General features: G+C 37.6%; 1 protein-coding gene across 4 annotated transcripts in view; it reads right to left on the bottom strand.

The window, feature by feature from the left end:
- Positions 1 to 22,616, bottom strand: part of SLC4A4 (solute carrier family 4 member 4) — a 434,558-nt gene that overhangs the window by 282,679 nt on the left and 129,263 nt on the right. For all 4 annotated transcript variants that reach the window (XM_077137062.1, XM_077137060.1, XM_077137063.1 and 1 more), the window contains exon 4: positions 1,564 to 1,699. In XM_077137062.1, coding sequence (XP_076993177.1) covers positions 1,564 to 1,699 — 136 coding nt within the window. The remainder of the gene's footprint in view (positions 1 to 1,563; positions 1,700 to 22,616) is intronic.

The raw sequence follows: 22,616 nt of genomic DNA, 5'->3' as shown, positions 1-22,616 counted from the left end.
AAGACTTAAGTCTGAGAAACTAAATAAAAACCCTGAAAAACTCTAATTAACTTAAAGATTTTATTTTAAATGATTTATGTATTAAGCTCTTAAGGTATATTTCAGAAAATAAAAGTTCTTCATTTAATTCTTAGAAAGACTTCATTCACAAAAGGAAAGACTATTGGATTAGTTAGTCCTTCTTTACCCATCCACTTTTATGAACATAACTGATTAAAAAAACTAACTTCTTCTGACTCTAGAATGACATACCTATTAGAACAACAGATGCAAAACCCTTTTCAACTAAAAAACCACAGGAGAAGACTTTCCACTTTCTTTGCCTTATTTTTTTTAAACCCACTCTGGGATAATAATTCAGTTTGCCTCATTCTTCCACGAGTAATTGAACTCACTTCAAACTTTTCAAAAACAAATACAACAATCCACATATGAGCTTCTTCAGTTGACTGCTGTATTCCCAGCAGCTTAAACACTGCCTAATATTTAATATGCATTCAAAAAAATACTGGTTGAATTGACTTTGATCTGAATTAAATTATATACATTTAACATTAATTTGTTTGTGAAAAATTACCTGGAAATATTGTGAAATTTCCTAGAAACTCTCTGTAAAGATTACAATGAGAGATCAATAACTGCATTATATCAAAGCCTTTATATTACACGTTTATCATATATCACAAAGAAGATCTAGTTAGGAGTATATATCTGAATCTATACATAAAGAAAAGTTCTGTTACTATGAAATTAATATAATCATATACATATGTATAGAGCTTAACAATTCACAAAACATTTCCATACACATACACAGACACACATGCATGGATATATACCACACATATATATAATTAGTCATATATTGCATAAAATTATGTTTACATATACTATATATTTTATATGCCATATATGTATATTATATGTAGTAGGCATTATTACTACTCTTCCTGGAAGAAAAAACTAAAATTCTGAATGTCATGCAGCTAACAGGTGACAGAGTTTGAAATTGAACTGGGGTCTTTTAACTCCAAATTCAAGTGAAACTTCTACTTTATTCCAGCCGGATATTTTAAAGATGACATATTTTTACTTGGTTTAATTGCAACTTTATGGGTAATCAGTGTCTTCGCAACCCTCTATTTAACAGAGTATGGCTAATAATTCAGACAAGATCTCATAAGAAACAATGGCATGTAAAGACTGTGGAAACATGTCTCTTGGCTATCATCTTTGGGTGTTTGAGTTTATCTGTTTTAAATGTTTTGCTATTAAGTAGCATTTGAATGGAGATTTATTTCTAATTCTTTGTAAAAGACAAAATTATTATTCAACACAGGTCAATGAAACCATGCTCAAAGCAGTGAAATAAGGGGTGCCCTCCATTCACAATAATGTGGTAGAAAAGAAGAAATAGAATCCTTTTATTCCGCGCCCCAGCCAACATCACACTCATCAGCTATTCAAAGTGCTAAAGCTAGAGAAAGGCACCCATAGACTCAACTTTCTTACCCCTCCATTGTTTTCCCAGGTCAGTACCATACATAATCAGTCACGCCTCACCTTGCTGTCTCCTTCCACTCCATCTCTTGCCCATCCACAGCCAGCAGCTCATCCAGTTCAGTGAAGAGCTGAGGGGGTGCTGGGCTGTCATCCTCTTCTCCCAAAATGAATCGGATGCGTTCTGCGGCAGGAGAGACTGCAGAAGTGAAAATACTGTGGTTAAACACTGGCAGGACCACCCTGAGGAAAGTGTGGCTCGGGGCTTTTCCTGTCTCCCCAAGGCTGTTGGGCTTCCCCTCCAAACTTTCAGTGGACATCTTTCTTCCTGAACCACTCCTATCCACAACCTACAGTCAAAAGGAAATCAAAGCACTTCTCTATTCCTTAGTTAAAAATTGAATTTCATCTCTACTACTCTCCAGAAAAACAGTACTCCAGTTCTGTGTGGCACGTGACAAAGAATCTTTTCCCCTCATATGATAGCTCCAGTCCAATCACAAGGCTACCCTTCCTTCCTCACTTATGACCCATCCAAAATTATTAGACAGAAGACCAGTTTGAGCCAATCATTTTCTCATACAGCAGAGGGAGGGGGCAAGAGAGCACCCCAATCCCTGATTTTCCTTCAGTCCTCCACCTCCCTACTCACCCTCCCTCTGTCCACTGCTTAAAGACTGTGCCCTTGCAGAATCCTCACTGCCCATAACTGGCTAACTGCAAAGTTGATGAAGGAATATTTAACAAGATGGGGCCTCTTCTTTACATAATGGCAGTACACAAAACTGTTTAGTCACACTTCCATGCACTTGAAAAACAAGCCCAGGTCAAATATTATACATCTGAGTTAAAAAAAAAAAAATTTCCAACACACTCAAGCACATAATTCAATGCCCTACCAGCTTCTTTGACCCCCGCCTCCTGAAAAGTCACATAAGGAAAAATTAACTAAGATTTCTCCCAGGTTGTGGGTTATTTTCCCTTTCTCAGAAAAAAAAATTTGAAAACTGATGGTCAGATTACAAAATAAGGCCCACAGTCTCTTAATAATCCCTGGACAAAACCAAGAAGGGAATGTGCATGTGAATATAGTCTGCGCATATATGTATATGCATATAATACCTATGAATTTGTAGAGGTATAGGAATAAAAATCTAATAAAGCAGGAAACTCCCCACCATCAAAAACTACTGGAACACAGGACAGAAAAAAGTTCCTAGATCAAAATTTATTTAATACAAATAAACACATGAAAATATTCAACCTAACTGGCAATCAAAAACTCTAAAGAAATATACACATTTATCAGTTAAAATGGCAAAAATTAAGAGAGATAATATTGGCATGGACATAGGAAACATGCATTAGCACTTACCAATTTATATTGCTGGTAAGAGTCTAAGGAGGAGCAATTTGGAAGACTATGGGAATATTTTAAAAGTATATATATCCTTTGAGCCAGCAATTCTATCATTGGACATGCATTCATTTCAAGTAAATAATATCTATCTCAAACACACAGCTGCAGCATGACCACCGCAGCATTATCTACAATTGAAAAAAATAGCTTAAATATCCAAAAAGGAGAATGGTTAAATAAATCACAGTATCACTATACAATAAAATACCACGCAATCATAAGAAATGAAGTCAAGATTTTTGTTTTCTGACATGCACATCATATAATATTAGATGGAAAAAATATATAAAATCAAATGCTAAAGCAATCCCATTTTGGTTAAAAGATATATATATTCACTGTATCCATAAAAAAAAATCTGGAATTGAGGCAGCCCTCACTTTTCATACGTCCAATGTTTGTGAATTTCGGTTACCACAATTCAGTTAAATAGCACCAATCTCTATAAATAAAAACAGTTCAAACTTCAGTAAGCATGGTGCACTTCCTGTAACTGGATAAAGTACAAACTTCAATACTAATTCTTCAGTTCACCAATCGTCATGTGAAGAACAGATGAGCATCATGATAAGTGGCCAATCACAATATTTCTTTCAAAGTCCATCAGTGATTAATCACTGCACATGTGTCATTCAGTTCACAGTCACAGACAGCAAAACATGTAGCTGTGTTGTCTCCTCATCTTCAAATAATAAACCCAGGTGACATTTTACAAAATTGATTAATCAAAAATGGGTATCAGCCAACAAAGCATACCTTCTGTGTTCCAAATAGGCTTTGTTTCTGGCTCTGAAGGTAAAAGTAAACACTTGAAAAAAAGATCCCTGTTCTTACTGAGATTACACACTAGTAGGGGAAAACAAACATTAATAAATTAGTTCATTAAATTAATTTTTTTCATTAGTACATTAACCGAAAAACAATAAAAATATCCGTTAATTCTAAGTATTTGAAGAATATTAAAGTAAGATGTTTAATATATACTTATATAGGGCCAGGGCAAAACGAATGTTTTACTTCTATAACTAGGAAAAATAGCTTTGGAATTTCCTACTATTCTGGAAGAAAAAAATCTCATGTTCAGGTCTTTTGTATAAAAACATTGGCAAGGCCTTTCCAATCAAGTAATAGAAGAGTCATTATCTTAGGGAAACAGGTAGGGCATGACAAAGAAGAAATGATGGGAAGAATCTGAAGCCTACATAATACTTCTGAGAAGCAGTGTATTCATACCACTAAAAATGTAGTCGTATTAGTCACCATAGTGGTTCTGAAACTGACAATCACAAATTTGATTCACTTATCAACACTCAAAATCAAAAATCACTGAGGGAGAACTAGCTTTTAGAAGAGAACAGTCTGGGTTTGAACCAATTTGTTGTCCATTTAAAGATGTGATTTGGAATTATCCCTACTTCTAACAGAGAAAAAAAAAACTATTTCTCCTACTTAAAGAGCAGAATCTCCTGCGTAAACAGGACATACATTCCTGTTTATGCTCTAATGAGCTCTAATGAGCATTACTCCGTGGTATATAACATTCTCAGTTTAGGAAAACACAACTCACTATTTATTAGAGAGCAACTTAATAGTGCCTCCTGCAACATGAAATGAAGGAAGGATGTAACATTACCTCCAGGTGTTATTTATTCTCCATGCACCGTATCTAAGCACCTCCAGAGGTTTTCTTATTTATCAAATATATACCTCTGAGCAACCTATATCAGAATAATTTTTGAATAGAATTTTGGATAATATTCCAAAATCATGTATTATAAGCTAGTTTGCTTAAGAAACTAGTATGTTTCTTTCCTCAGTTCCTCACCTCAGCTTTCCCAGGATTAGAAGTAAAAGACCACAGCAATTGTACTATAAATATCAACGGTCCTCATAGAGTGGGAGCATCCTCTATGGCTAGCAAAAGGATACTTCTCAAATGCTAGCCTCACTCAATGCAGAAAATATGTACAGGAAATAAGGGAAATGCAAATTAAGACAACAATGAGATATCACCTCACAATTAATAGAATGGCTGCTGTCAAACAAACAAAAAACTACAAATGTTGGAGAGGATGTGGAGAAATCGGAATACTTATTCACTGTTGGTGGGAATGTACAATCGTGCAGTTACTGTGGAAAACAGTTTGGCAATTCCTCAGAAAATTACATACTGAGTTGTCCTATGACCCAGCAACATCAATACTCGGTATATACCCAGTGACATGAACAGACATTTTCACACCGACGTTCACAGCGGCACTATTCACACTATTCACAATTGCCAAAAGACGGAAACAATTCAAGTGCCCATCAACAGACAAGTGGATAAACAAAACGTGGTATATACATACAATGGAATATTATGCAGCAGTAAGATGAAATGAGGTCCTGAAGAATTTGACAACATGGATGAAACTTGAGGACATAATGCAGAGTGAAATGTCAAACACAAAAGGACAGATACTGTATGACTTCACTGTTATGATCTAGTAAAGGTAATCTCAGAGGTTATACTGTAGAATATAGCAGACCTAAAAGGACACCAAAGCTAGACAGGGGAAATGTTACCCAATAAGGTTGAACTTAAATGCAAGGGAACAGATAGAAGTGATGGTAACTAATTAGTGTGGTTACAAGCAACATAGCTATATTTAAGGTGAATATGATTGAAAGGGGATGTATAGTGCCATGTATCCCATGATTAAATGTATAATTATAAATATGTTCTAGCATGAACTTTCTCAAAAGTTGAAAGGTATAAGGGGAAAACTAAAAATGCATACTATGTCCAACAGTTAACAGGAAGACATCAACAGTACCACAGCACTACCAGGAGCAACCAATCAGGGGGAAAGGACAAGTGATAAGGGGTAGTTTTGATTTGATATTTAGTGAGGCTATGTGTGTTGGTTCTTTGTCTCTATGGACCAATGAAATTTGACTAAAACCGAGAGTGCTGTTGATTGTGTAACCAAGTGAGGATACTATAAAACATGGTTTGTTTATTTTGGACATATCCATGATGCCCAATAGATGGAGGGAGGTGTAGGGTACAATGACTGAGAAGCAAAATGGTGAACTATAATACATTTAGATAATGGAACATGGTGCGGTTACAAAGAGGAAGGATATCAAGAGGCATGAAGGATGTCGAGAGGCAGGATTTTACTAAATAAACCTTGGAGACAAAATAAGTCAGAAATGAAAGAACAAATATGCTAGTCTCTTTTAGAAAATACTTTTAAGAAAATTGGAGCCTAGATTGTAAGTCCTTACAGCAACCACACTTAGCCTGAAGTTGTACATGTACTCTAGATTCTGAGGCACTGAGCTTTGTGTGTATCAGCAGGTACCTCCTTAGAACTTTGAGTAACTCTGTGACAGTAAGACCCAGAAATGGAGTGCTGCAGCCCTGAAAGTTAGCCATATGTGATAATAATTAAAATAACCAACAAAGAGATCAGGCCTCAATTAGAGATAAAAGTGAAGCCAATCTGGCTTAATTTAAGGCAAATCAGAATACAGCGTAAAAGATGATAGTGTATGTACTCTAGACCTTCATCTACTTGTATGAGACCAAAGGCAGAAAGGTTTATTACACCGAGAACCTATATTTTCTGTAACACACAACAGAAATCAACCTGTCTAGATAGTTTTAAACAACCCAAACTCCTAAAGTCCAGAATTGGAAAGAGACTTTATAATTCTACCTAGCCTAAGGTAATAGCTGGATTCATCTCAGACTATGGTGGGTTAATAATTTAAAAGTATTGGTAGAGTCCTTGAGATTCCAAAGGAAAGAAATATGAAACAATTAATCTTTCCCATCTGGGAAACCCTGGGTACCCTGTCAACCACTGGGAACTTCCAGGGTAGCGGACCAAATGCTTGATTTTGCGACTTGCCCTTGTGGGACTTGTTTCTCTTGGGAGCTGCTTCCAAGAAACTCTTTTGTTGCTCAGGTGTAGCCTCTCTCTCACAGCCCAGCTCTGAAAGGAAGGTCGTTGCCCTGCCCCATATATGGGACATGACATTCAATGTGAAAGTCTCCTTGGTGGTGTGGCTTGTGACTTCTAGGGGTGGCTCTGGCTCTGGCACCATGGGACCAACAATGCCATCCTGACCAAAAGGGGGGAGAGAAGTGCAATAAAATAAGGGATCAGTGACTAAGAGAGATCAAAGTCAAGAGACTGTACTGAAAGCTGCTCTTATGCAAGCTTCAGGTAGACAGTGCTGACAGCAGTGGTTTGCTGAATCCTAGTCAACATCACTCCTGTTAACTCATAAAAGAACACTCAGGGTTCAAACTGAGTCTCTGAAAGTTTCATGTGCTAAGTTTGCTTTTCTGGAAGCTATAATTTCCAGAGGGTTCCTAGGCCAGATAAATCCTGAGAACCAGAGGGACAAGCCTCTCCAAGATTATCAACTAATTACAGGCCCCTCTCCTCTAGTGTGGCTACCACTTGGCAACATGAAAAAGTCCTAAAGATCCTCATAGATTCGGAGAAGGATCAAGGACTTATAACACTGAAATGAGTATGACTGCTGAATCATACTATGCCAATCACTATATTGATAGTTCTTCTAGCCTCCAGTGTTTTGGAGTAGCTAGAAGGAAAAATCTGAAATAGTGGAATGGTAACCCATAACAAACTGAAATCTATTCTTGAACTACTTGTTGAAGTGTACTTTGATAATTATTCCTTTTTCTTTCTTTTCTTTGTATATATATTTCACAATTTAAAAAAACATTTTAAAACGTGTAGAGTGAGAATCTCCATATTTAAGTACGTCAGGAATTCATTTTCCCCATAGCTTTTGATCAGACAGTGAAATGGGCTAAACACAAGTTGCAACATCACCTTGAGATTAAGAGCAAAGACTCTGGAGCCCAGATTGCCTGAGTCTGAATCCCAACTCTGCTATTTATTAGCTGTGTGACTTGAGACAAATTAACTTCTCTATGTCTCAACTTCTCCATCTGAAAAATGAAATGATAATGATTTTATAATACCTATAATATAACTTTTTAATTGGCTAAAAAGTCTAACTCCTTCTAGCAAAATCGTCTAGCCCCGAAGAAAGTAAACCCAAAGGAAGTCTCACGGACATGGGCTTTGAGTCCCCTGAACATTGAAAATAAAGAAGTTACAGTAGGAAAGAAAAATGGAAAAGTTGTGCATGATGGATTTCAGTGATTTCTAAGTAGCCTCAAGGATGAGAACAAAAAGGCAAACCGACATTCTGGGAAAGAAAATAGAGTACAAGGGATAAAGGGTTAAAGTCCCTTTAACCTCACGTGACTGCTTGGGGAGTGGAGAGAACATCAGAAAATAAACTTGTATTACACAGGAATAGATTCACATTCTAAGTAATAGCAACCTAGCCTCATCATAAAATAGAATCTGAAGAAAAATGAGAGAGAGATTTTTTAATTAATCCAATCACTTCTCATAACAGGAAGCCTGTAGACCAAAGCAAAGTTAATACCTTTAGTCTGCCTTGCTCTCTCTCTCTGTGTGTGTGTGTGTGTGTGTGTGTGTGTGTGTGTGTGTGTGTGTGTGTTTATTCTGTCCTCTGGTTAGAATGTGTTTAGGTTTTCTTGAGTGGCTTTAGAATTTCCTGTTGTAGGGCAATGTGGTATCTCTGACCAGTGTCCACCAGCAAGATGACAAAGTTATCATCTGTAGGGGTTAGAGAGAGACCCATTCCTACCAAACCCTAATTATCTATAAGAAGAATGACAAATATGTGACACAGAGGCTGTCCATTCCCACTCCCAGCCCTCAGCGCCCAGAGCTGACATCACTCATCATTGCACTCATTCCTGCTGAGCCTGAACTTGGTGTCAGACTTTCCCTGGGAAGCCACCATCTATCAATCTGAGATGTCATATGAGATGAAATCTCTCTGCGATACCTGACAGCCAGAGAGTGCTCTTACCGCTTGGCTTTCATGTCACTCTGGCCTCAATCTGTGTCCAACCCTGTCTCCCACAACAACCCAGAATTGTCTTGTAACTGACAGAACGACAGAAGATCACACCTGCACATTTTAAGACACTTTTCGTTCTCCCTGTCTAGAACACTCTTTTCTCCACCACCCCTCTATCTAAATCTGACTCAATTTCCAAGGCCCGGTTGAAAATTCTATCTTTTCCAATATCTATAATAATCACTCACAGCAACTCACAGCCTCCCTTATTGAAACCATAATAATATTTTCTGACTGCATCACTCATTTACCTACCAACTAATAAAGAGACTGCTCATATTTCCAACTTTAGTGAATGTGACTTCTCTCTCCAATTAGATCACCAAGCTCCCAGAACACAGGTTTTGTGTTTTATGTGCCCACCTCAATAACCAACACAGTACCATGCACATATTAGTCACTTTAAATAATAAACTAATGAATTTTATATACCTGAATAAACTTTGGATATTTCCAAGTACATAATGACATAACCATTCAATAAAGAGTTTACATTAAGAACTCTGAAACAGAAAATATATGCTTGAACACTGTCCTTGTTTTACACTTTCTAATCTGTCTTTGTATTAGCTGCACAGTAACCAAGCCACAATAGCCTTTCAGTACTAAGTCACAAATAAAAGAATGATCACTTTAGGTAAGCTATTTCCCTCTGCTAGAATCAATTGCACCCTACTCTGAGGAACCACAACACTTAATCTGCACTTCTATCAAGTCATTTAATATCCAACTGCTTTGTGTTTTATTCATTGCTATGTTTTGTCTTTACACTTTTACTAAACAAACCATCTGGCTCATTCCTTACCTAAATTTTGGCCACCAACCTTGCCAGAGTAGATAAATGAATGAATAAGAGAATGAATGAAAGAATGAACAACATGTATTCTGCCCCAGTTTCTCTGCTGCTTTTATCTGGTGGCTGAGAAAATGACAATGACACCACAAAACAGAGACCCTGAAACTTAGCAATAATTGGAATGTAGTTCTACACTCCCATTTTTTTTCTATATTAGGGAAGTTGTGGTTTATAGAACAACATGTATAAAATACAGAATTCCCATATACTATCATACCACCATCACCTTGCATTGACGTGGGACATTTATTACAATGATGATAGCACGTTTCTACACTTCCACATGATAATTTAATGAAGTTTTTAGTATATGTAATACCTTGTGGTATTCGCTGAAAGGGCACAAAATATTTTTTAAGATAAGAACTCTGTCCTCAAGGAATTTATAGATAGGAAGATAACACATAAAAACAGGGAAAATGTTATCAATAAAATTATAAGACATAATAGCTAACATATTTTTAAAGTTACAGTGTATTAAACATCATGTTAAATACTTCCCATTTATTATATGGCTTATTTTACACAATCCTATGACACATCTACTATTATTTCTTTCCAATATTACAGATAGGAAAACTGAAGGTAAAGGGCTAAGTAAGGGTCTTCCCCAGTATCACACAACTAACAAGTGATACAACTTCAAACCCATGGGTGTTATTTGGAAGCCCATTTCGTAGCTACTACCCTCTACGGGATGATCTCATTTACCAAAAAAAAAAATTTTAAACCCACAGGGTCAGATGCCATTGGAAGCATGCAAACAGAAAATGTACTGGATTTCAGAATAGGCAGAAATCACAACAGCATATGAAATAGTCCTAAAGTAAATTAAGTGAGCATTTGGTTCATTATCCACCAAAAGGCAATTTGTGAATGTGCCCTTTTATTTTGGGTCTAGAAGGTTTCCAACTGTGGCCACCCTACAGGCCACCAAAAAAAAAAAAAGAAAGAAAGAAAGAAATAATGGTCATAATAAACAACTCATACTGAGCATGGCCAGTCTACATGCAAACCCCCTTGCAGTGACTTAACAAAGTCCATCATTTTGGTCAAGTCTTAGCTCTCAAACCAAAGAATAAAAAGAAATAACTATTTCATTAAGTTATAAATGCGCTATTCTCAACTGATTTATGTAGCTATCATTTTAAGTATTCATTTCTGTCCATTCTGAGGCCAAGTTCATGGGTAAATATGCTTGTGAAAATGTGCACAATTTATCTCATTTTCAGACCCCCCAGTACTTTACAAATACATACATACATACATACATATATATATATATATATATATATAAAATCTTCAAACTTCATTTTCACATTGATAAAGGAAATTAAAAACAATTTATTGAGTAAAGTTAAAATTGCATAAACACATGCACACACACACACATTGTAGTGGCTACCTGTTACTCTTGCCCACATAATACTTCTAATCTCTTTCTCTGGAAAAAGCATTCATTTTCTTATGAGGGACCATCTTCAAATTATTACTCCATTGGGACTTAACCTATCCCCTTCTAGATAATGAAAATATCACACACCTAGCCACATCAATTGATATTTAAATGGACACTTTACCTAATCCAGGCCAATCAGAGTTAATAAGTGCTGAAACTGCTAAAAAATAAAGCTTTGCTTTTTGCTGAGGTTGCTAAAATGCAAGTAAAATCTATGAAGTACAGATAGCCACCTTGCAACCCTAAGGGAAGAACCTGCCTGAGAATAAAGGAAACAGAAGAACTCAGAAGCAAGGCAGATAGAGGCTCTTGGTGTCAACATTTAAGCACCTGGATGCAGTCGTGCCTGAAGCCATCACCGCTTGACATTTTAATCAGATGTGTCAAGAAATTCTCTTTTTTACCTTAGAGCTACATGAGTTGATTTTCTGTTACTTTCTACCAAAAACACACTTCTATGATTCTGTTTTAATGAGCTTCAAGTAAATTCCCATATATCAGATGTATCATCAAAATAACTGCATGAAGAGGCACTTTTATAGAATCCAGGTTTTGAGTGATCTGTCCAAGTCACCTGGGCTTTCTCCATGCTTTAAGCTTTGCATCAAGAAATCCAAAAAGTGACTATGAATTCATATTCTGGCAGACTCCAGGCAGGTAAATTAGATGGCTACTTCTTCTGTTTCAAATCAACTAAGAAATTTAAACAGCCAAATAGCATTCATTAAAATAGATAATTTTTAAAATGCTTAGGTATCTAGTATTAATAAGCTCCCACTCAAGAAAAGCTGTCAATTACCACAATTATTCTTAATAAGCCATGACATAATTTTTCAGTTTTAGAAAGTCAACAGCACTAAGAACCTGGAAGGGTTTTAGAATATTATCAAACTCTCTTACTTAGGAGCAAAGTAAGTTCAATCTCAGCTAGCAAAGGGATGATAAAAACTGGGGCTTCTTAAACATTTTAGGGAAGGAACTGTATTTCAAGTTTCCATCTGCAACATGTAGAAAAATAATTTATTTATGGTTTACACTACAAAAAAGTTGTCAGGACTAAGGTCAGATCTATAAGATATTCAGAAATTAAAAAGTAGCAAAGCTTACATTCTCCAACTTATTCCATATTCTCCTTTCATAATTTCTACCAACACAATGGGTCGAAAAAATTAAATCATGGCTCTGTCAACAAAGTTAATGCTTTTCTCTTTAATGCTGCTAAACCATTTCCAAAAAAGTAGCTCCAGTGATTTTAGTACTCAAAGTTGGCCTATGACATTCCAGGATGTATTGAAAAACTGTTGGCAGAAAGCCTTGTTGGTCTTCTAATTCTTTCATTAAGTATTCTAATTCAATTATATCATTTCAGTATCTCAAGAACCTCTATATGAGAGAGAGATAAAATTCAAATCAGTCATTTTGGGTTTTAGCATCCTCAACTGTAACCTAAATTAACTAATGGTAAAACCAAACTCTTGAATTTAGTTATGTGCTTTACGTAATCCAAAAGTGTGCACAGTTATTCATGAACCTTCAGATATAAACGGATGCATGAAGACAGTAATAACCCAATTTCACAGATTCTTGTCACAAGTTGAATATCTTAAAACTTTGTCCTCCAAATAAATCCATCTCTCAAGCATTTCCTGGGTCACTGGAGGGAGAGGTGGTTGCACACATACTTATCCTTTTGGTTTCACCCCCTCTGTTGATGCCCTTTGTCTGGAAAACCCCCTTGAGGGAGCACCACATAATGCTAACAACGCTCAGCATGGCCATTCCATTGTCCTGCCATGGCAGCCGATTCCCAAATGCCCAGGAAGGCAAAGCCCAAGGTGCCAAATCAACACAGCAGGTGTCAAAAAAAAACCCCAGAGACTAAGAATTCTGGATAGGACACAAGGACAGATAATGTGGATTTGATGGGTCTGTATAAAGTTCAAGATATTGGTTTGCCCCTGCTTCAGTCCTAAATTGAGACTTTTGACACCTACAACATGCAGGGAATTTCCAGAAGAAATGAAAATTAGACTCAGTTAAGGAAAAGGAATTTCAACAAAATGTCCATTCACCCACACTGATCACCAGTGTATATCTGCCTTGTTAAAATCAGAAAACAACTGATACCTCAAGGTCTGGGTAAGCATTACCTTCTGCTTGTTTTTAACTTTCTTCTAGTTGTTTGTTCACATCAAATGACTTGGCCTCAAAGACCCAGTTATACCCATATTCTTCCTTTAGTGAGTCAATAAATTATTTTCTTGTTGTTATTCCAATTGTAATTGGGATTATTGCACTTGCAACCAAAAGTTTACTGTGCTATGTAGTATATATGAGGATATGTGCCAAATAAATGTTAGCTATTATTATCCCTAAACAGTGGAATTATTGATAGTTTTTGTGTTTCTTGTTTTGCTTATGTGTAATTTCTAAATTTTTAAAAATTAACCTTAATCTTATATTTATAAGGAAAACAAACCAATTAAGGTATTTTTCATTGCTAAATTGAGAACAGTCATGTCAAATTAATGCCAGACCCTTCCTTACAATACTTGAAGCTGCAGAATCTCAAATATTTTCCTCAACACAAACATAGCCCTGTAACACTTTTCTCTGCTGCTGCCTAGAGACCAGAATAGCCTGTTATGAACCACGTAACAGGACTGGCCATGGTTCTGAAAGCTAGTTGCTGAGCATACATGTCTAAAAATAATACTAGGGGCACAGAACAATAGGGTTAGGGGCTTGATGCAAGTAGAATAAGGAAATAAGATGCTTTTTGTGAACAGAAACTTACTCATTAATTAACATGGTCAACCAGTAATCTTTTTCTAAAAGACCTAAAAGTTCCTAGTAGGTAAACAGAGCCACCATTTCCATTTTCTTTTCATTTCTCATTCCCTACTTCACTTCTCTTTGCTGTGTCAGAGCTGTCCATGATACAGTTTATATGATGAATCACTCTGCTTAAAAGTGAACACTTCAGCATTTTCTCCAGGTTCAACTCAGACCAATTATCAGCACAATTTATACCCCAAGGTTTCTAAAGTCAGACTCAATTCTCATCAACATTAGGAAATCTTCACAATTCCCAAAATAAACTCTACAGACTCACTCAAGTGCCACTATTATCTATACAATGTAGCTTAATTTACAGCTCCAATATTAGTGTCAGAACCACCATGCTAATGTTGCCATTAGATGCCTCCACAGACCAAAGAAGACATTAAGTTTCTCTTCGTAGACTCTTTAGAAATGCATAGCACCATGGGTAGCAGCATAAAATTTAAAGAATCCTCAGGATTTCTGACTTCATCTCATACTACCAAAAAATTCTACCCATCTTTTCATAGCAATATTTAGAAATACGGTTCAAAATAAAACCCCTTTTGTAAAAAAAGAATGGGGTACAGGGACAGCAGGGTAACGTCACGTGCGTGGCTGGTTCTTTATTAAAAAAAAGGTCACACTTTCCACAGATGTATCATTGCTCTAAGGATTATGACAGAACTCTGAATGTAATATGCAAATACCAACTGATTCTACAATAAACTCTTTTCCTTTTATGCCTTAGCTAGATCTGCACTTAGCTGAAGTTCCAAAATAAGTGGCAGTGGTCTCCAACTTCTCTGAAGCTTAATTACATTGTCAGCAAGGAAAAACACATATAATGGATGCTCTAATGCTTCTTATATTGACAGACTTTCTATGTTCTACAGAGCATTATGCTTCATTTGACTTTTTTTTCTACGCAAGACAATCTGAATTAAGGAAGCCATCAAGCAATGTATCCACTGGCCAGCAAAGACCTTAAAACCAGGCAAAGATGTAAAAAATGCACTCGTAAAACTTGAGTCAACTACTTGAGAAATGGCATACGAATTACAAGAGTTTAATTAATATAAACAAGTTTTAAAGTTGCTTCGCTAAATAACTTCTACAAATTATCAGTAGGGATTTGCTAAATCCATTTTCAGTAAACAATTAAATGGGATCAGCTAAGTTTTTAGAAATGGCTTTTAGGAGAGTGTAGCATAATTTGTTGTGGAAGTAAACTTCCTCCAAAATCATACATGTAGCTAAGCCAGCCAAAGCTGACAAAAACATAGATCAGAATGGGTAGGTGTGCTGGCTAAGGATTCTAATTTTCCATTAAAGTATGCTATGAACAATCTTTTCAGCCCACAGAGTAATATTAACAAAAGCAAAGAATTTGCCCTCCTCAACACAACGTTTCACTATAAACTTTCTATCCAAGGTATTTAACCCTTTATCTGAGGATTATCTGTATAACTTTGATGCATATGCAGATAACCACAGTTCATCCATGGGATGGTAAATGCATACCACTTTAAAAGATAGTTAACACTTCCAGAGAAGATGGCGGCTTAGTAAGGTGCGCGCGTCTTAGTTCCTCCTCCAGAACAACTACTAGATAACTAGAAACAGTACAAAACAGCTTCCGGAGCCGCAGCAGAGACCAGACACACAGTGTACCCCAGTCTGGGACGGCTGGACCGGCTAGGAGACTCCACCGTGGTGAGGTCCCCGAGCGGCGTGCGCTTTCCCGGGCCGCAACGGCTGGTGGCCGGAGCCCCTCCCTCCCTCCTTCCCGGGCCGGCTGGGAACTTTGGATCAGCGGTTCCCCAAACCGTGGCGGCCAGCACCCCTCCCACACGCGTGGCTTCCCAGGCCGGTCGGGAGCCTCGGATCAGCGGTTCCCCGGGCCGTGGCGGCCGGCAACCAGAGCCCCTCCCTCACATGCGGCTTCCTGGGCCAGCTGGGAGCCTCGGATAGGCGGTTGCCCAAGCCACAGTGGCCGGCGACTGGTGCCCCTCCCACACACACGGCTTCCCGGGCCGGCTGGGAGCCTCGGATCAGCGGTTCCCCAAGCCGCGGTGGCCGGTGACTGGCGCCCCTCCCACACACACAGCTTCCCGGGCCGGCTGGGAGCCTCGGATCAGCGGTTCCCCAAGCCACAGCGCCCCTCCCACACATGCGGCTTTCTGGGCCAGCTGGGAGCCTCGGATAGGCGGTTCCCCAAGCCGCGGTGGCCGGTGACTGGCGCCCCTCCCACACACACAGCTTCCCGGGCCAGCTGGGAGCCTTGGATCAGCAGGTGCCAAGCCGCGGTGGCCTGCGACCAGCACCCCTCCCACACGCGGCTTCCCGGGCCAGCTGGGAGCCTCGGATCAGCAGTTCCCCAAGCAGCAGCGGCCGGCGCCCCTCCCCCACAGGCGACTTCCCAGAGGGAAAGGAAAGAGTCTCCAACAGTAGTAGAGACTGAGCCCAACCTAACACCAATAGTGGCATTAAGGAACAACTTCTGACTACTAAAAATAGGCCCTCAGCTCAGATGAAACTAATCAAGGCGGAAGTCGCCTACTGGGCTAACTGAAAAAGAGGAAAGGGGGTGAAACAGAGCCTTCTGCGGCTGTTTCTACAGAGGCTTGGCTGCCTCTGGGCTCAGTACTGGGATTACACAGGTTGCAACTGCCCGGAACACAGAAACAGGTTGCTAGCAGGGCTCTCTACCACCTGAACCTTCCCCGTGGGAGGGGTGAAACACAACTCAAGTGGAATCCCTCTCTCAAGGAATTCAGATCCCAGGACTTCACAATTTGAAGCCATTAAAACCAACCTACAACCTTTCCTCTGTCTCCACCACACACCCAGCAGTGAGACTCTTCCAAAGTTAAAGGAGTCACAACATATTTTGCTGGTGGGACCTGCAGACAGACAAGCACCACATACTGGGCAGGATAAGAAAAACAGAGCCAAGAGACTTCACAGGAAAGTCTTTCAAGCTGCTGGGTCCCACACTCAGGGAAATCTGATTAAATGCCCAGACACCAGCAAAAAATGACAAATCACACGAGGAAAATTGAAGATATGGACCAGTCAAAGGAACAAACCAATAGCTCAAATGAGATACAGGAGCTGAGACAACTAATTCTGAATATACGAACAGAAATGGAAAACCTCTTCAAAAACCAAATCAATAAATTGACGGAGGACATGAAGAAGGCATGGGATCAACAAAAAGAAGAAATGGAAAGTCTGAAAACACAAATCAAAGAACTTATTGGAATGAAAGATACAGTAGAAGAGATAAAAAAAAAATGGAAACCTACAATGGTAGATTTCAAGAGACAGAGGCTAGAATTAGTGAACTGGAGGATGGAACATCTGAATTCCAAAAAGAAACAGAAACTATCGGGAAAAGAATGGAAAAATTTGAACAGGGTATCAGGGAACTCAAGGACAATATGAACCGCACAAATATACGTGTTGTGGGTGTCCCAGAAGGAGAAGAGAAGGGAAAAGGAGGAGAAAAACTAATGGAAGAAATTATCACTGAAAATTTCCCAACTCTTATGAAAGACCTAAAATTACAGATCCAAGAAGTGCAGCGCACCCCAAAGAGAATAGATCCAAATAGACGTTCTCCAAGATACTTACTAGTTAGAATGTCAGAGGTCAAAGAGAAAGAGAGGATCTTGAAAGCAGCAAGAGAAAAACAATCCATCACATACAAGGGAAACCCAATAAGACTATGTGTAGATTTCTCAGCAGAAACCATGGAAGCTAGAAGACAGTGGGATGATATATTTAAATTACTACAAGAGAAAAACTGCCAACCAAGACTTCTATATCCAGCAAAATTGTCCTTCAAAAATGAGGGAGAAATTAAAACATTCTCAGAAAAAAGTCACTGAGAGAATTTGTGACCAAGAGACCAGCTCTGCAAGAAATACTAAAGGGAGGACTAGAGTTAGATACGAAAAGACAGAAGAGAGAGGTATGGAGAAGAGTGTAGAAAGAAGGAAAATCAGATATGATATATATAATACAAAAGGCAAAATGGTAGAGGAAAGTATAACCCAAACAGTAATAACACTAAATGTTAATTGACTGAATTCCCCAATCAAAAGACACAGACTGGCAGAATGGATTAAAAAACAGGATTCTTCTATATGCTGTCTACAGGAAACACATCTTAGACCCAAAGATAAACATAGGTTGAAAGTGAAAGGTTGGGAAAAGATATTTCATGCAAATAACAACCAGAAAAGAGCAGGAGTAGCTATACTAATATCCGACAAATTAGACTTCAAATGTAAAACAGTTAAAAGAGACAAAGAAGGATACTATCTACTAACAAAAGCAACAATTAAACAAGAAGACATAACAATCATAAATATTTACACACCGAATCAGAATGCCCCAAAATACATGAGGAATACACTGCAATTACTGAAAAGGGAAATAGACACATCTACCATAATAGCTGGAGACTTCAATTCGCCACTCTCATCAATGGACAGAACATCTAGACAGACGATCAATAAAGAAACAGAGAATTTGAACATTACAATAAACGAGCTAGACTTAACAGACATTTATAGGACATTACACCCCACAACAACAGGATACACCTTTTTCTCAAGTGCTCATGGATCATTCTCAAAGATAGACCATATGCTGGGTCACAAAGCAAGTCTAAACAAATTTAAAAAGATTGAAATCATACACAACACTTTCTCAGATCATAAAGGAGTGAAGTTGGAAATCAATAATAGGCGGAGTGCCAGAAAATTCACAAATACGTGGAGGCTCAACAACACACTCTTAAACACCCAGTGGGTCAAGGAAGAAATTACAAGAGAAATTAGTAAATATCTCGAGGCAAATGAAAATGAAAACACAACATATCAAAACCTATGGGAGGCAGCAAAGGCAGTGCTAAGAGGGAAATTTATTGCCTTAAATGCCTATATCAAAAAAGAAGAAAGGGCAAAAATTCGGGAATTAACTGTCCACTTGGAAGAACTGGAGAAAGAACAGCAAACTAACCCCAAAGCAAGCAAAAGGAAAGAAATAACAAAGATTAGAGCAGAAATAAATGAAATTGAGGACATGAAAACAATAGAGAAAATCAATAAGACCAAAAGTTCGTTCTATGAGAAAATCAACATTGATGGGCCCTTAGCAAGATTGACAAAAAGAAGAAGAGAGAGGATGCAAAGAAATAAGATCAGAAATGGAAGAGGAGACATAACCACAGACCTCACAGAAATAAAGGAGGTAATAACAGGATACTATGAACAACTTTACGCTAATAAATACAAAAATGTAGATGAAATAGACAAGTTCCTAGAAAGGCATGAACAACCAACTTTGACTCAAGAAGAAATAGATGACCTCAACAAACCAATCACAAGTAAAGAAATTGAATCAGTCATTCAATAGCTTCCCACAAAGAAAAGTCCAGGACCAGACGGCTTCACATGTGAATTCTACCAAACATTCCAGAAAGAATTAGTACCAACTCTGCTCAAACACTTCAAAAAAGTTGAAGTGGAGGGAAAGCTACCTAATCCATTCTATGAAGCCAACATCACCCTCATACCAAAACCAAGCAAAGATATTACAAAAAAAGAAAACTACAGACCAATCTCTCTAATGAATATAGATGCAAAAATCCTCAACAACATTCTAGCAAATCGAATCCAACAACACATTAAAAGAATTATACATCATGACCAAGTAGGATTCATCCCAGGTATGCAAGGATGGTTCAACATAAGAAAATCAATTAATGTAATACACCATATCAACAAATCAAAGCAAAAAATCACATGATCATCTCAACTGATGCAGAGAAGGCATTTGACAAAATTCAACATCCTTTCCTGTTGAAAACACTTCAAAGGATAGGAATACAAGGGAACTTCCTTAAAATGATAAAGGGAATATACGAAAAACCCACAGCTAATATCATCCTCAATGGGGAAAAATTGAAAACTTTCCCCCTAAGATCAGGAACAAGAAAGGATGTCCATTATCACCACTGTTACTCAACATCGTGTTAGAGGTTCTAGCCAGAGCAATTAGACAAGAAAAAGAAATACAAGGCATCAAAATTGGAAAGGAAGAAGTAAAACTATCACTGTTTGCAGACGATATGATACTATACGTCAAAAACCCTGAAAAATCCACAACAAAACTACTAGAGCTAATAAATGAGTACAGCAAAGTAGCAGGTTACAAGATCAGCATTCAAAAGTCTGTAGCATTTCTATACACTATCAATGAACAAGCTGGGGGGAAATCAAGAAACGAATTCCATTTACAATTGCAACTGAAAGAATAAAATACCTAGGAATAAATTTAACTAAAGAGACAAAAGACCTATATAAAGAAAACTATAAAAAACTGTTAAAAGAAATCACAGAAGACCTAAATAGATGGAAGGGCATACCGTGTTCATGGATTGGAAGACTAAATATAGTTAAGATGTTAATCCTACCTAAATTGATTTACAGATTCAATGCAATACCAATCAAAATCCCAACAACTAACTTTTCAGAAATAGAAAAACCAATAAGCAAATTTATCTGGAAGGGTAGGGAACCCCGAATTGCTAAAAGTATCTTGAGGAAAAAAAAAACGAAACAGGAGGTCTCACGCTGCCGGACTTTAAGGCATATTATAAAGCCACAGTGGTCAAAACAGCATGGTATTGGCATAAAGATAGATATATTGACCAATGGAATCGAATAGAGTGCTCAGAAATAGACCCTTTCATCTATGGACATTTGATCTTTGATAAGGCAGTCAAGCCAACTCACCTGGGACAGAATAGTCTCTTCAATAAATGGTGCCTAGAGAACTGGATATCCATATGCAAAAGAATGAAAGAGGACCCGTATCTCACACCCTATACAAAAGTAAACTCAAAATGGATCAAAGTTCTAAACATTAGGTCTAAGACCATAAAATAGTTAGAGGAAAATGTAGGGAGATATCTTATGAAGCTTACAATTGGAGGCGGTTTTATGGACCTTAAACCTAAAGCAAGAGCACTGAAGAAAAAAATAAATAAATGGGAGCTCCTCAAAATTAAACACTTTTGTACATCAAAGAACTTCATCAAGAAAGTAGAAAGACAGCCTACACGATGGGAGACAATATTTGGAAACGACATATCAGATAAAGGTCTAGTATCCAGAATTTATAAAGAGATTGTTCAACTCAACAACAAAAAGACAGCCAACCCAATTACAAAACGGGAAAAAGACTTGAACAGACATTTCTCAGAAGAGGAAATACAAATGGCCAAAAGGCACATGAAGAGATGCTCAAGATCCCTGGCCATTAGAGAAATGCAAATCAAAACCACAATGAGATATCATCTCACACCCACCAGAATGGCCATTATCAACAAAACAAAAAATGACAAGTGCTGGAGAGGATGTGGAGAAAGAGGCACACTTATCCACTGTTGGTGGGAATGTCAAATGGTGCAACCACTGTGGAAGGCAGTTTGGCGGTTCCTCAAAAAGCTAAATATAGAATTGCCATACGACCCAGCAATACCATTGCTAGGTATCTACTCAAAGGACTTAAGGGCAAAGACACAAATGGACATTTGCACACCAATGTTTATAGCAGCATTATTTACAATTGCAAAGAGATGGAAACAGCCAAAATGTCCATCAACAGACGAGTGGCTAAACTGTGGTATATACATATGATGGAATATTATGCAGCTTTAAGACAAAATAAACTTATGAAGCATGTAATAATATGGATGGACCTAGGGAACATTATGCTGAGTGAGACTAGCGAAAAACTAAAGGACAAATACTGTATGGTCCCACTGATATGAACCGACATTAGAGAATAAACGTGAAATATGTCATTGGTGACAGAGACCATCAGGAGTTAGAAATAGGGTAAGATAATGGGTAACTGGACCTGAAGGGATACAGACTGTGCAACAGGACTGGATACAAAAACTCAAAAATGGACAGCACAATACTACCTAATTGTATTGTAATTATGTTAAAACACTGAATGAAGCTGCATCTGAGCTATAGTTTTTTTTTTAATATATATTTTTTGTATTTTGTATTTTTATTTTTTTCTCTATATTATCATTTTATTTCTTTTTCTGTTGTCTTGCTATTTCTTTTTCTAAATCAAATGCAAATGCACTAAGAAATGATGATCATACATCTATGTGATGATATTAAGAATTACTGATTGCATATGTAGAATGGAATGATTTCTAAATGTTGTGTTAGTTCATTTTTTTTAATTAATAAAAAAAAAGATAGTTAACAAAAACCTAAAATTGTGTAACTGTAACCCATATCGAACTCTGAAACCTTTTTTACAACTAATTGTTGAGATGTGCTTTGAATTTATTGCTTTTTGTATATATGCTATTTTTCACACAAAAAAAGAAGAAATAAACATTTCTTCTAACCTCCAGTGTTTTGGAGCAGCTAGAAGGAAAAATCTGAAATAGTAGAATGGTAACTCTAACAAACTATGAAATTTGTTCTGTAGCTACTTATAGAAGTGTACTTTGAAAA

Source organism: Tamandua tetradactyla, chromosome 19 (genome assembly GCF_023851605.1).
Source record: "Tamandua tetradactyla isolate mTamTet1 chromosome 19, mTamTet1.pri, whole genome shotgun sequence".
Lineage (NCBI taxonomy): Eukaryota > Metazoa > Chordata > Mammalia > Pilosa > Myrmecophagidae > Tamandua > Tamandua tetradactyla.
This window is presented reverse-complemented; position numbering and strand designations above follow the sequence as displayed.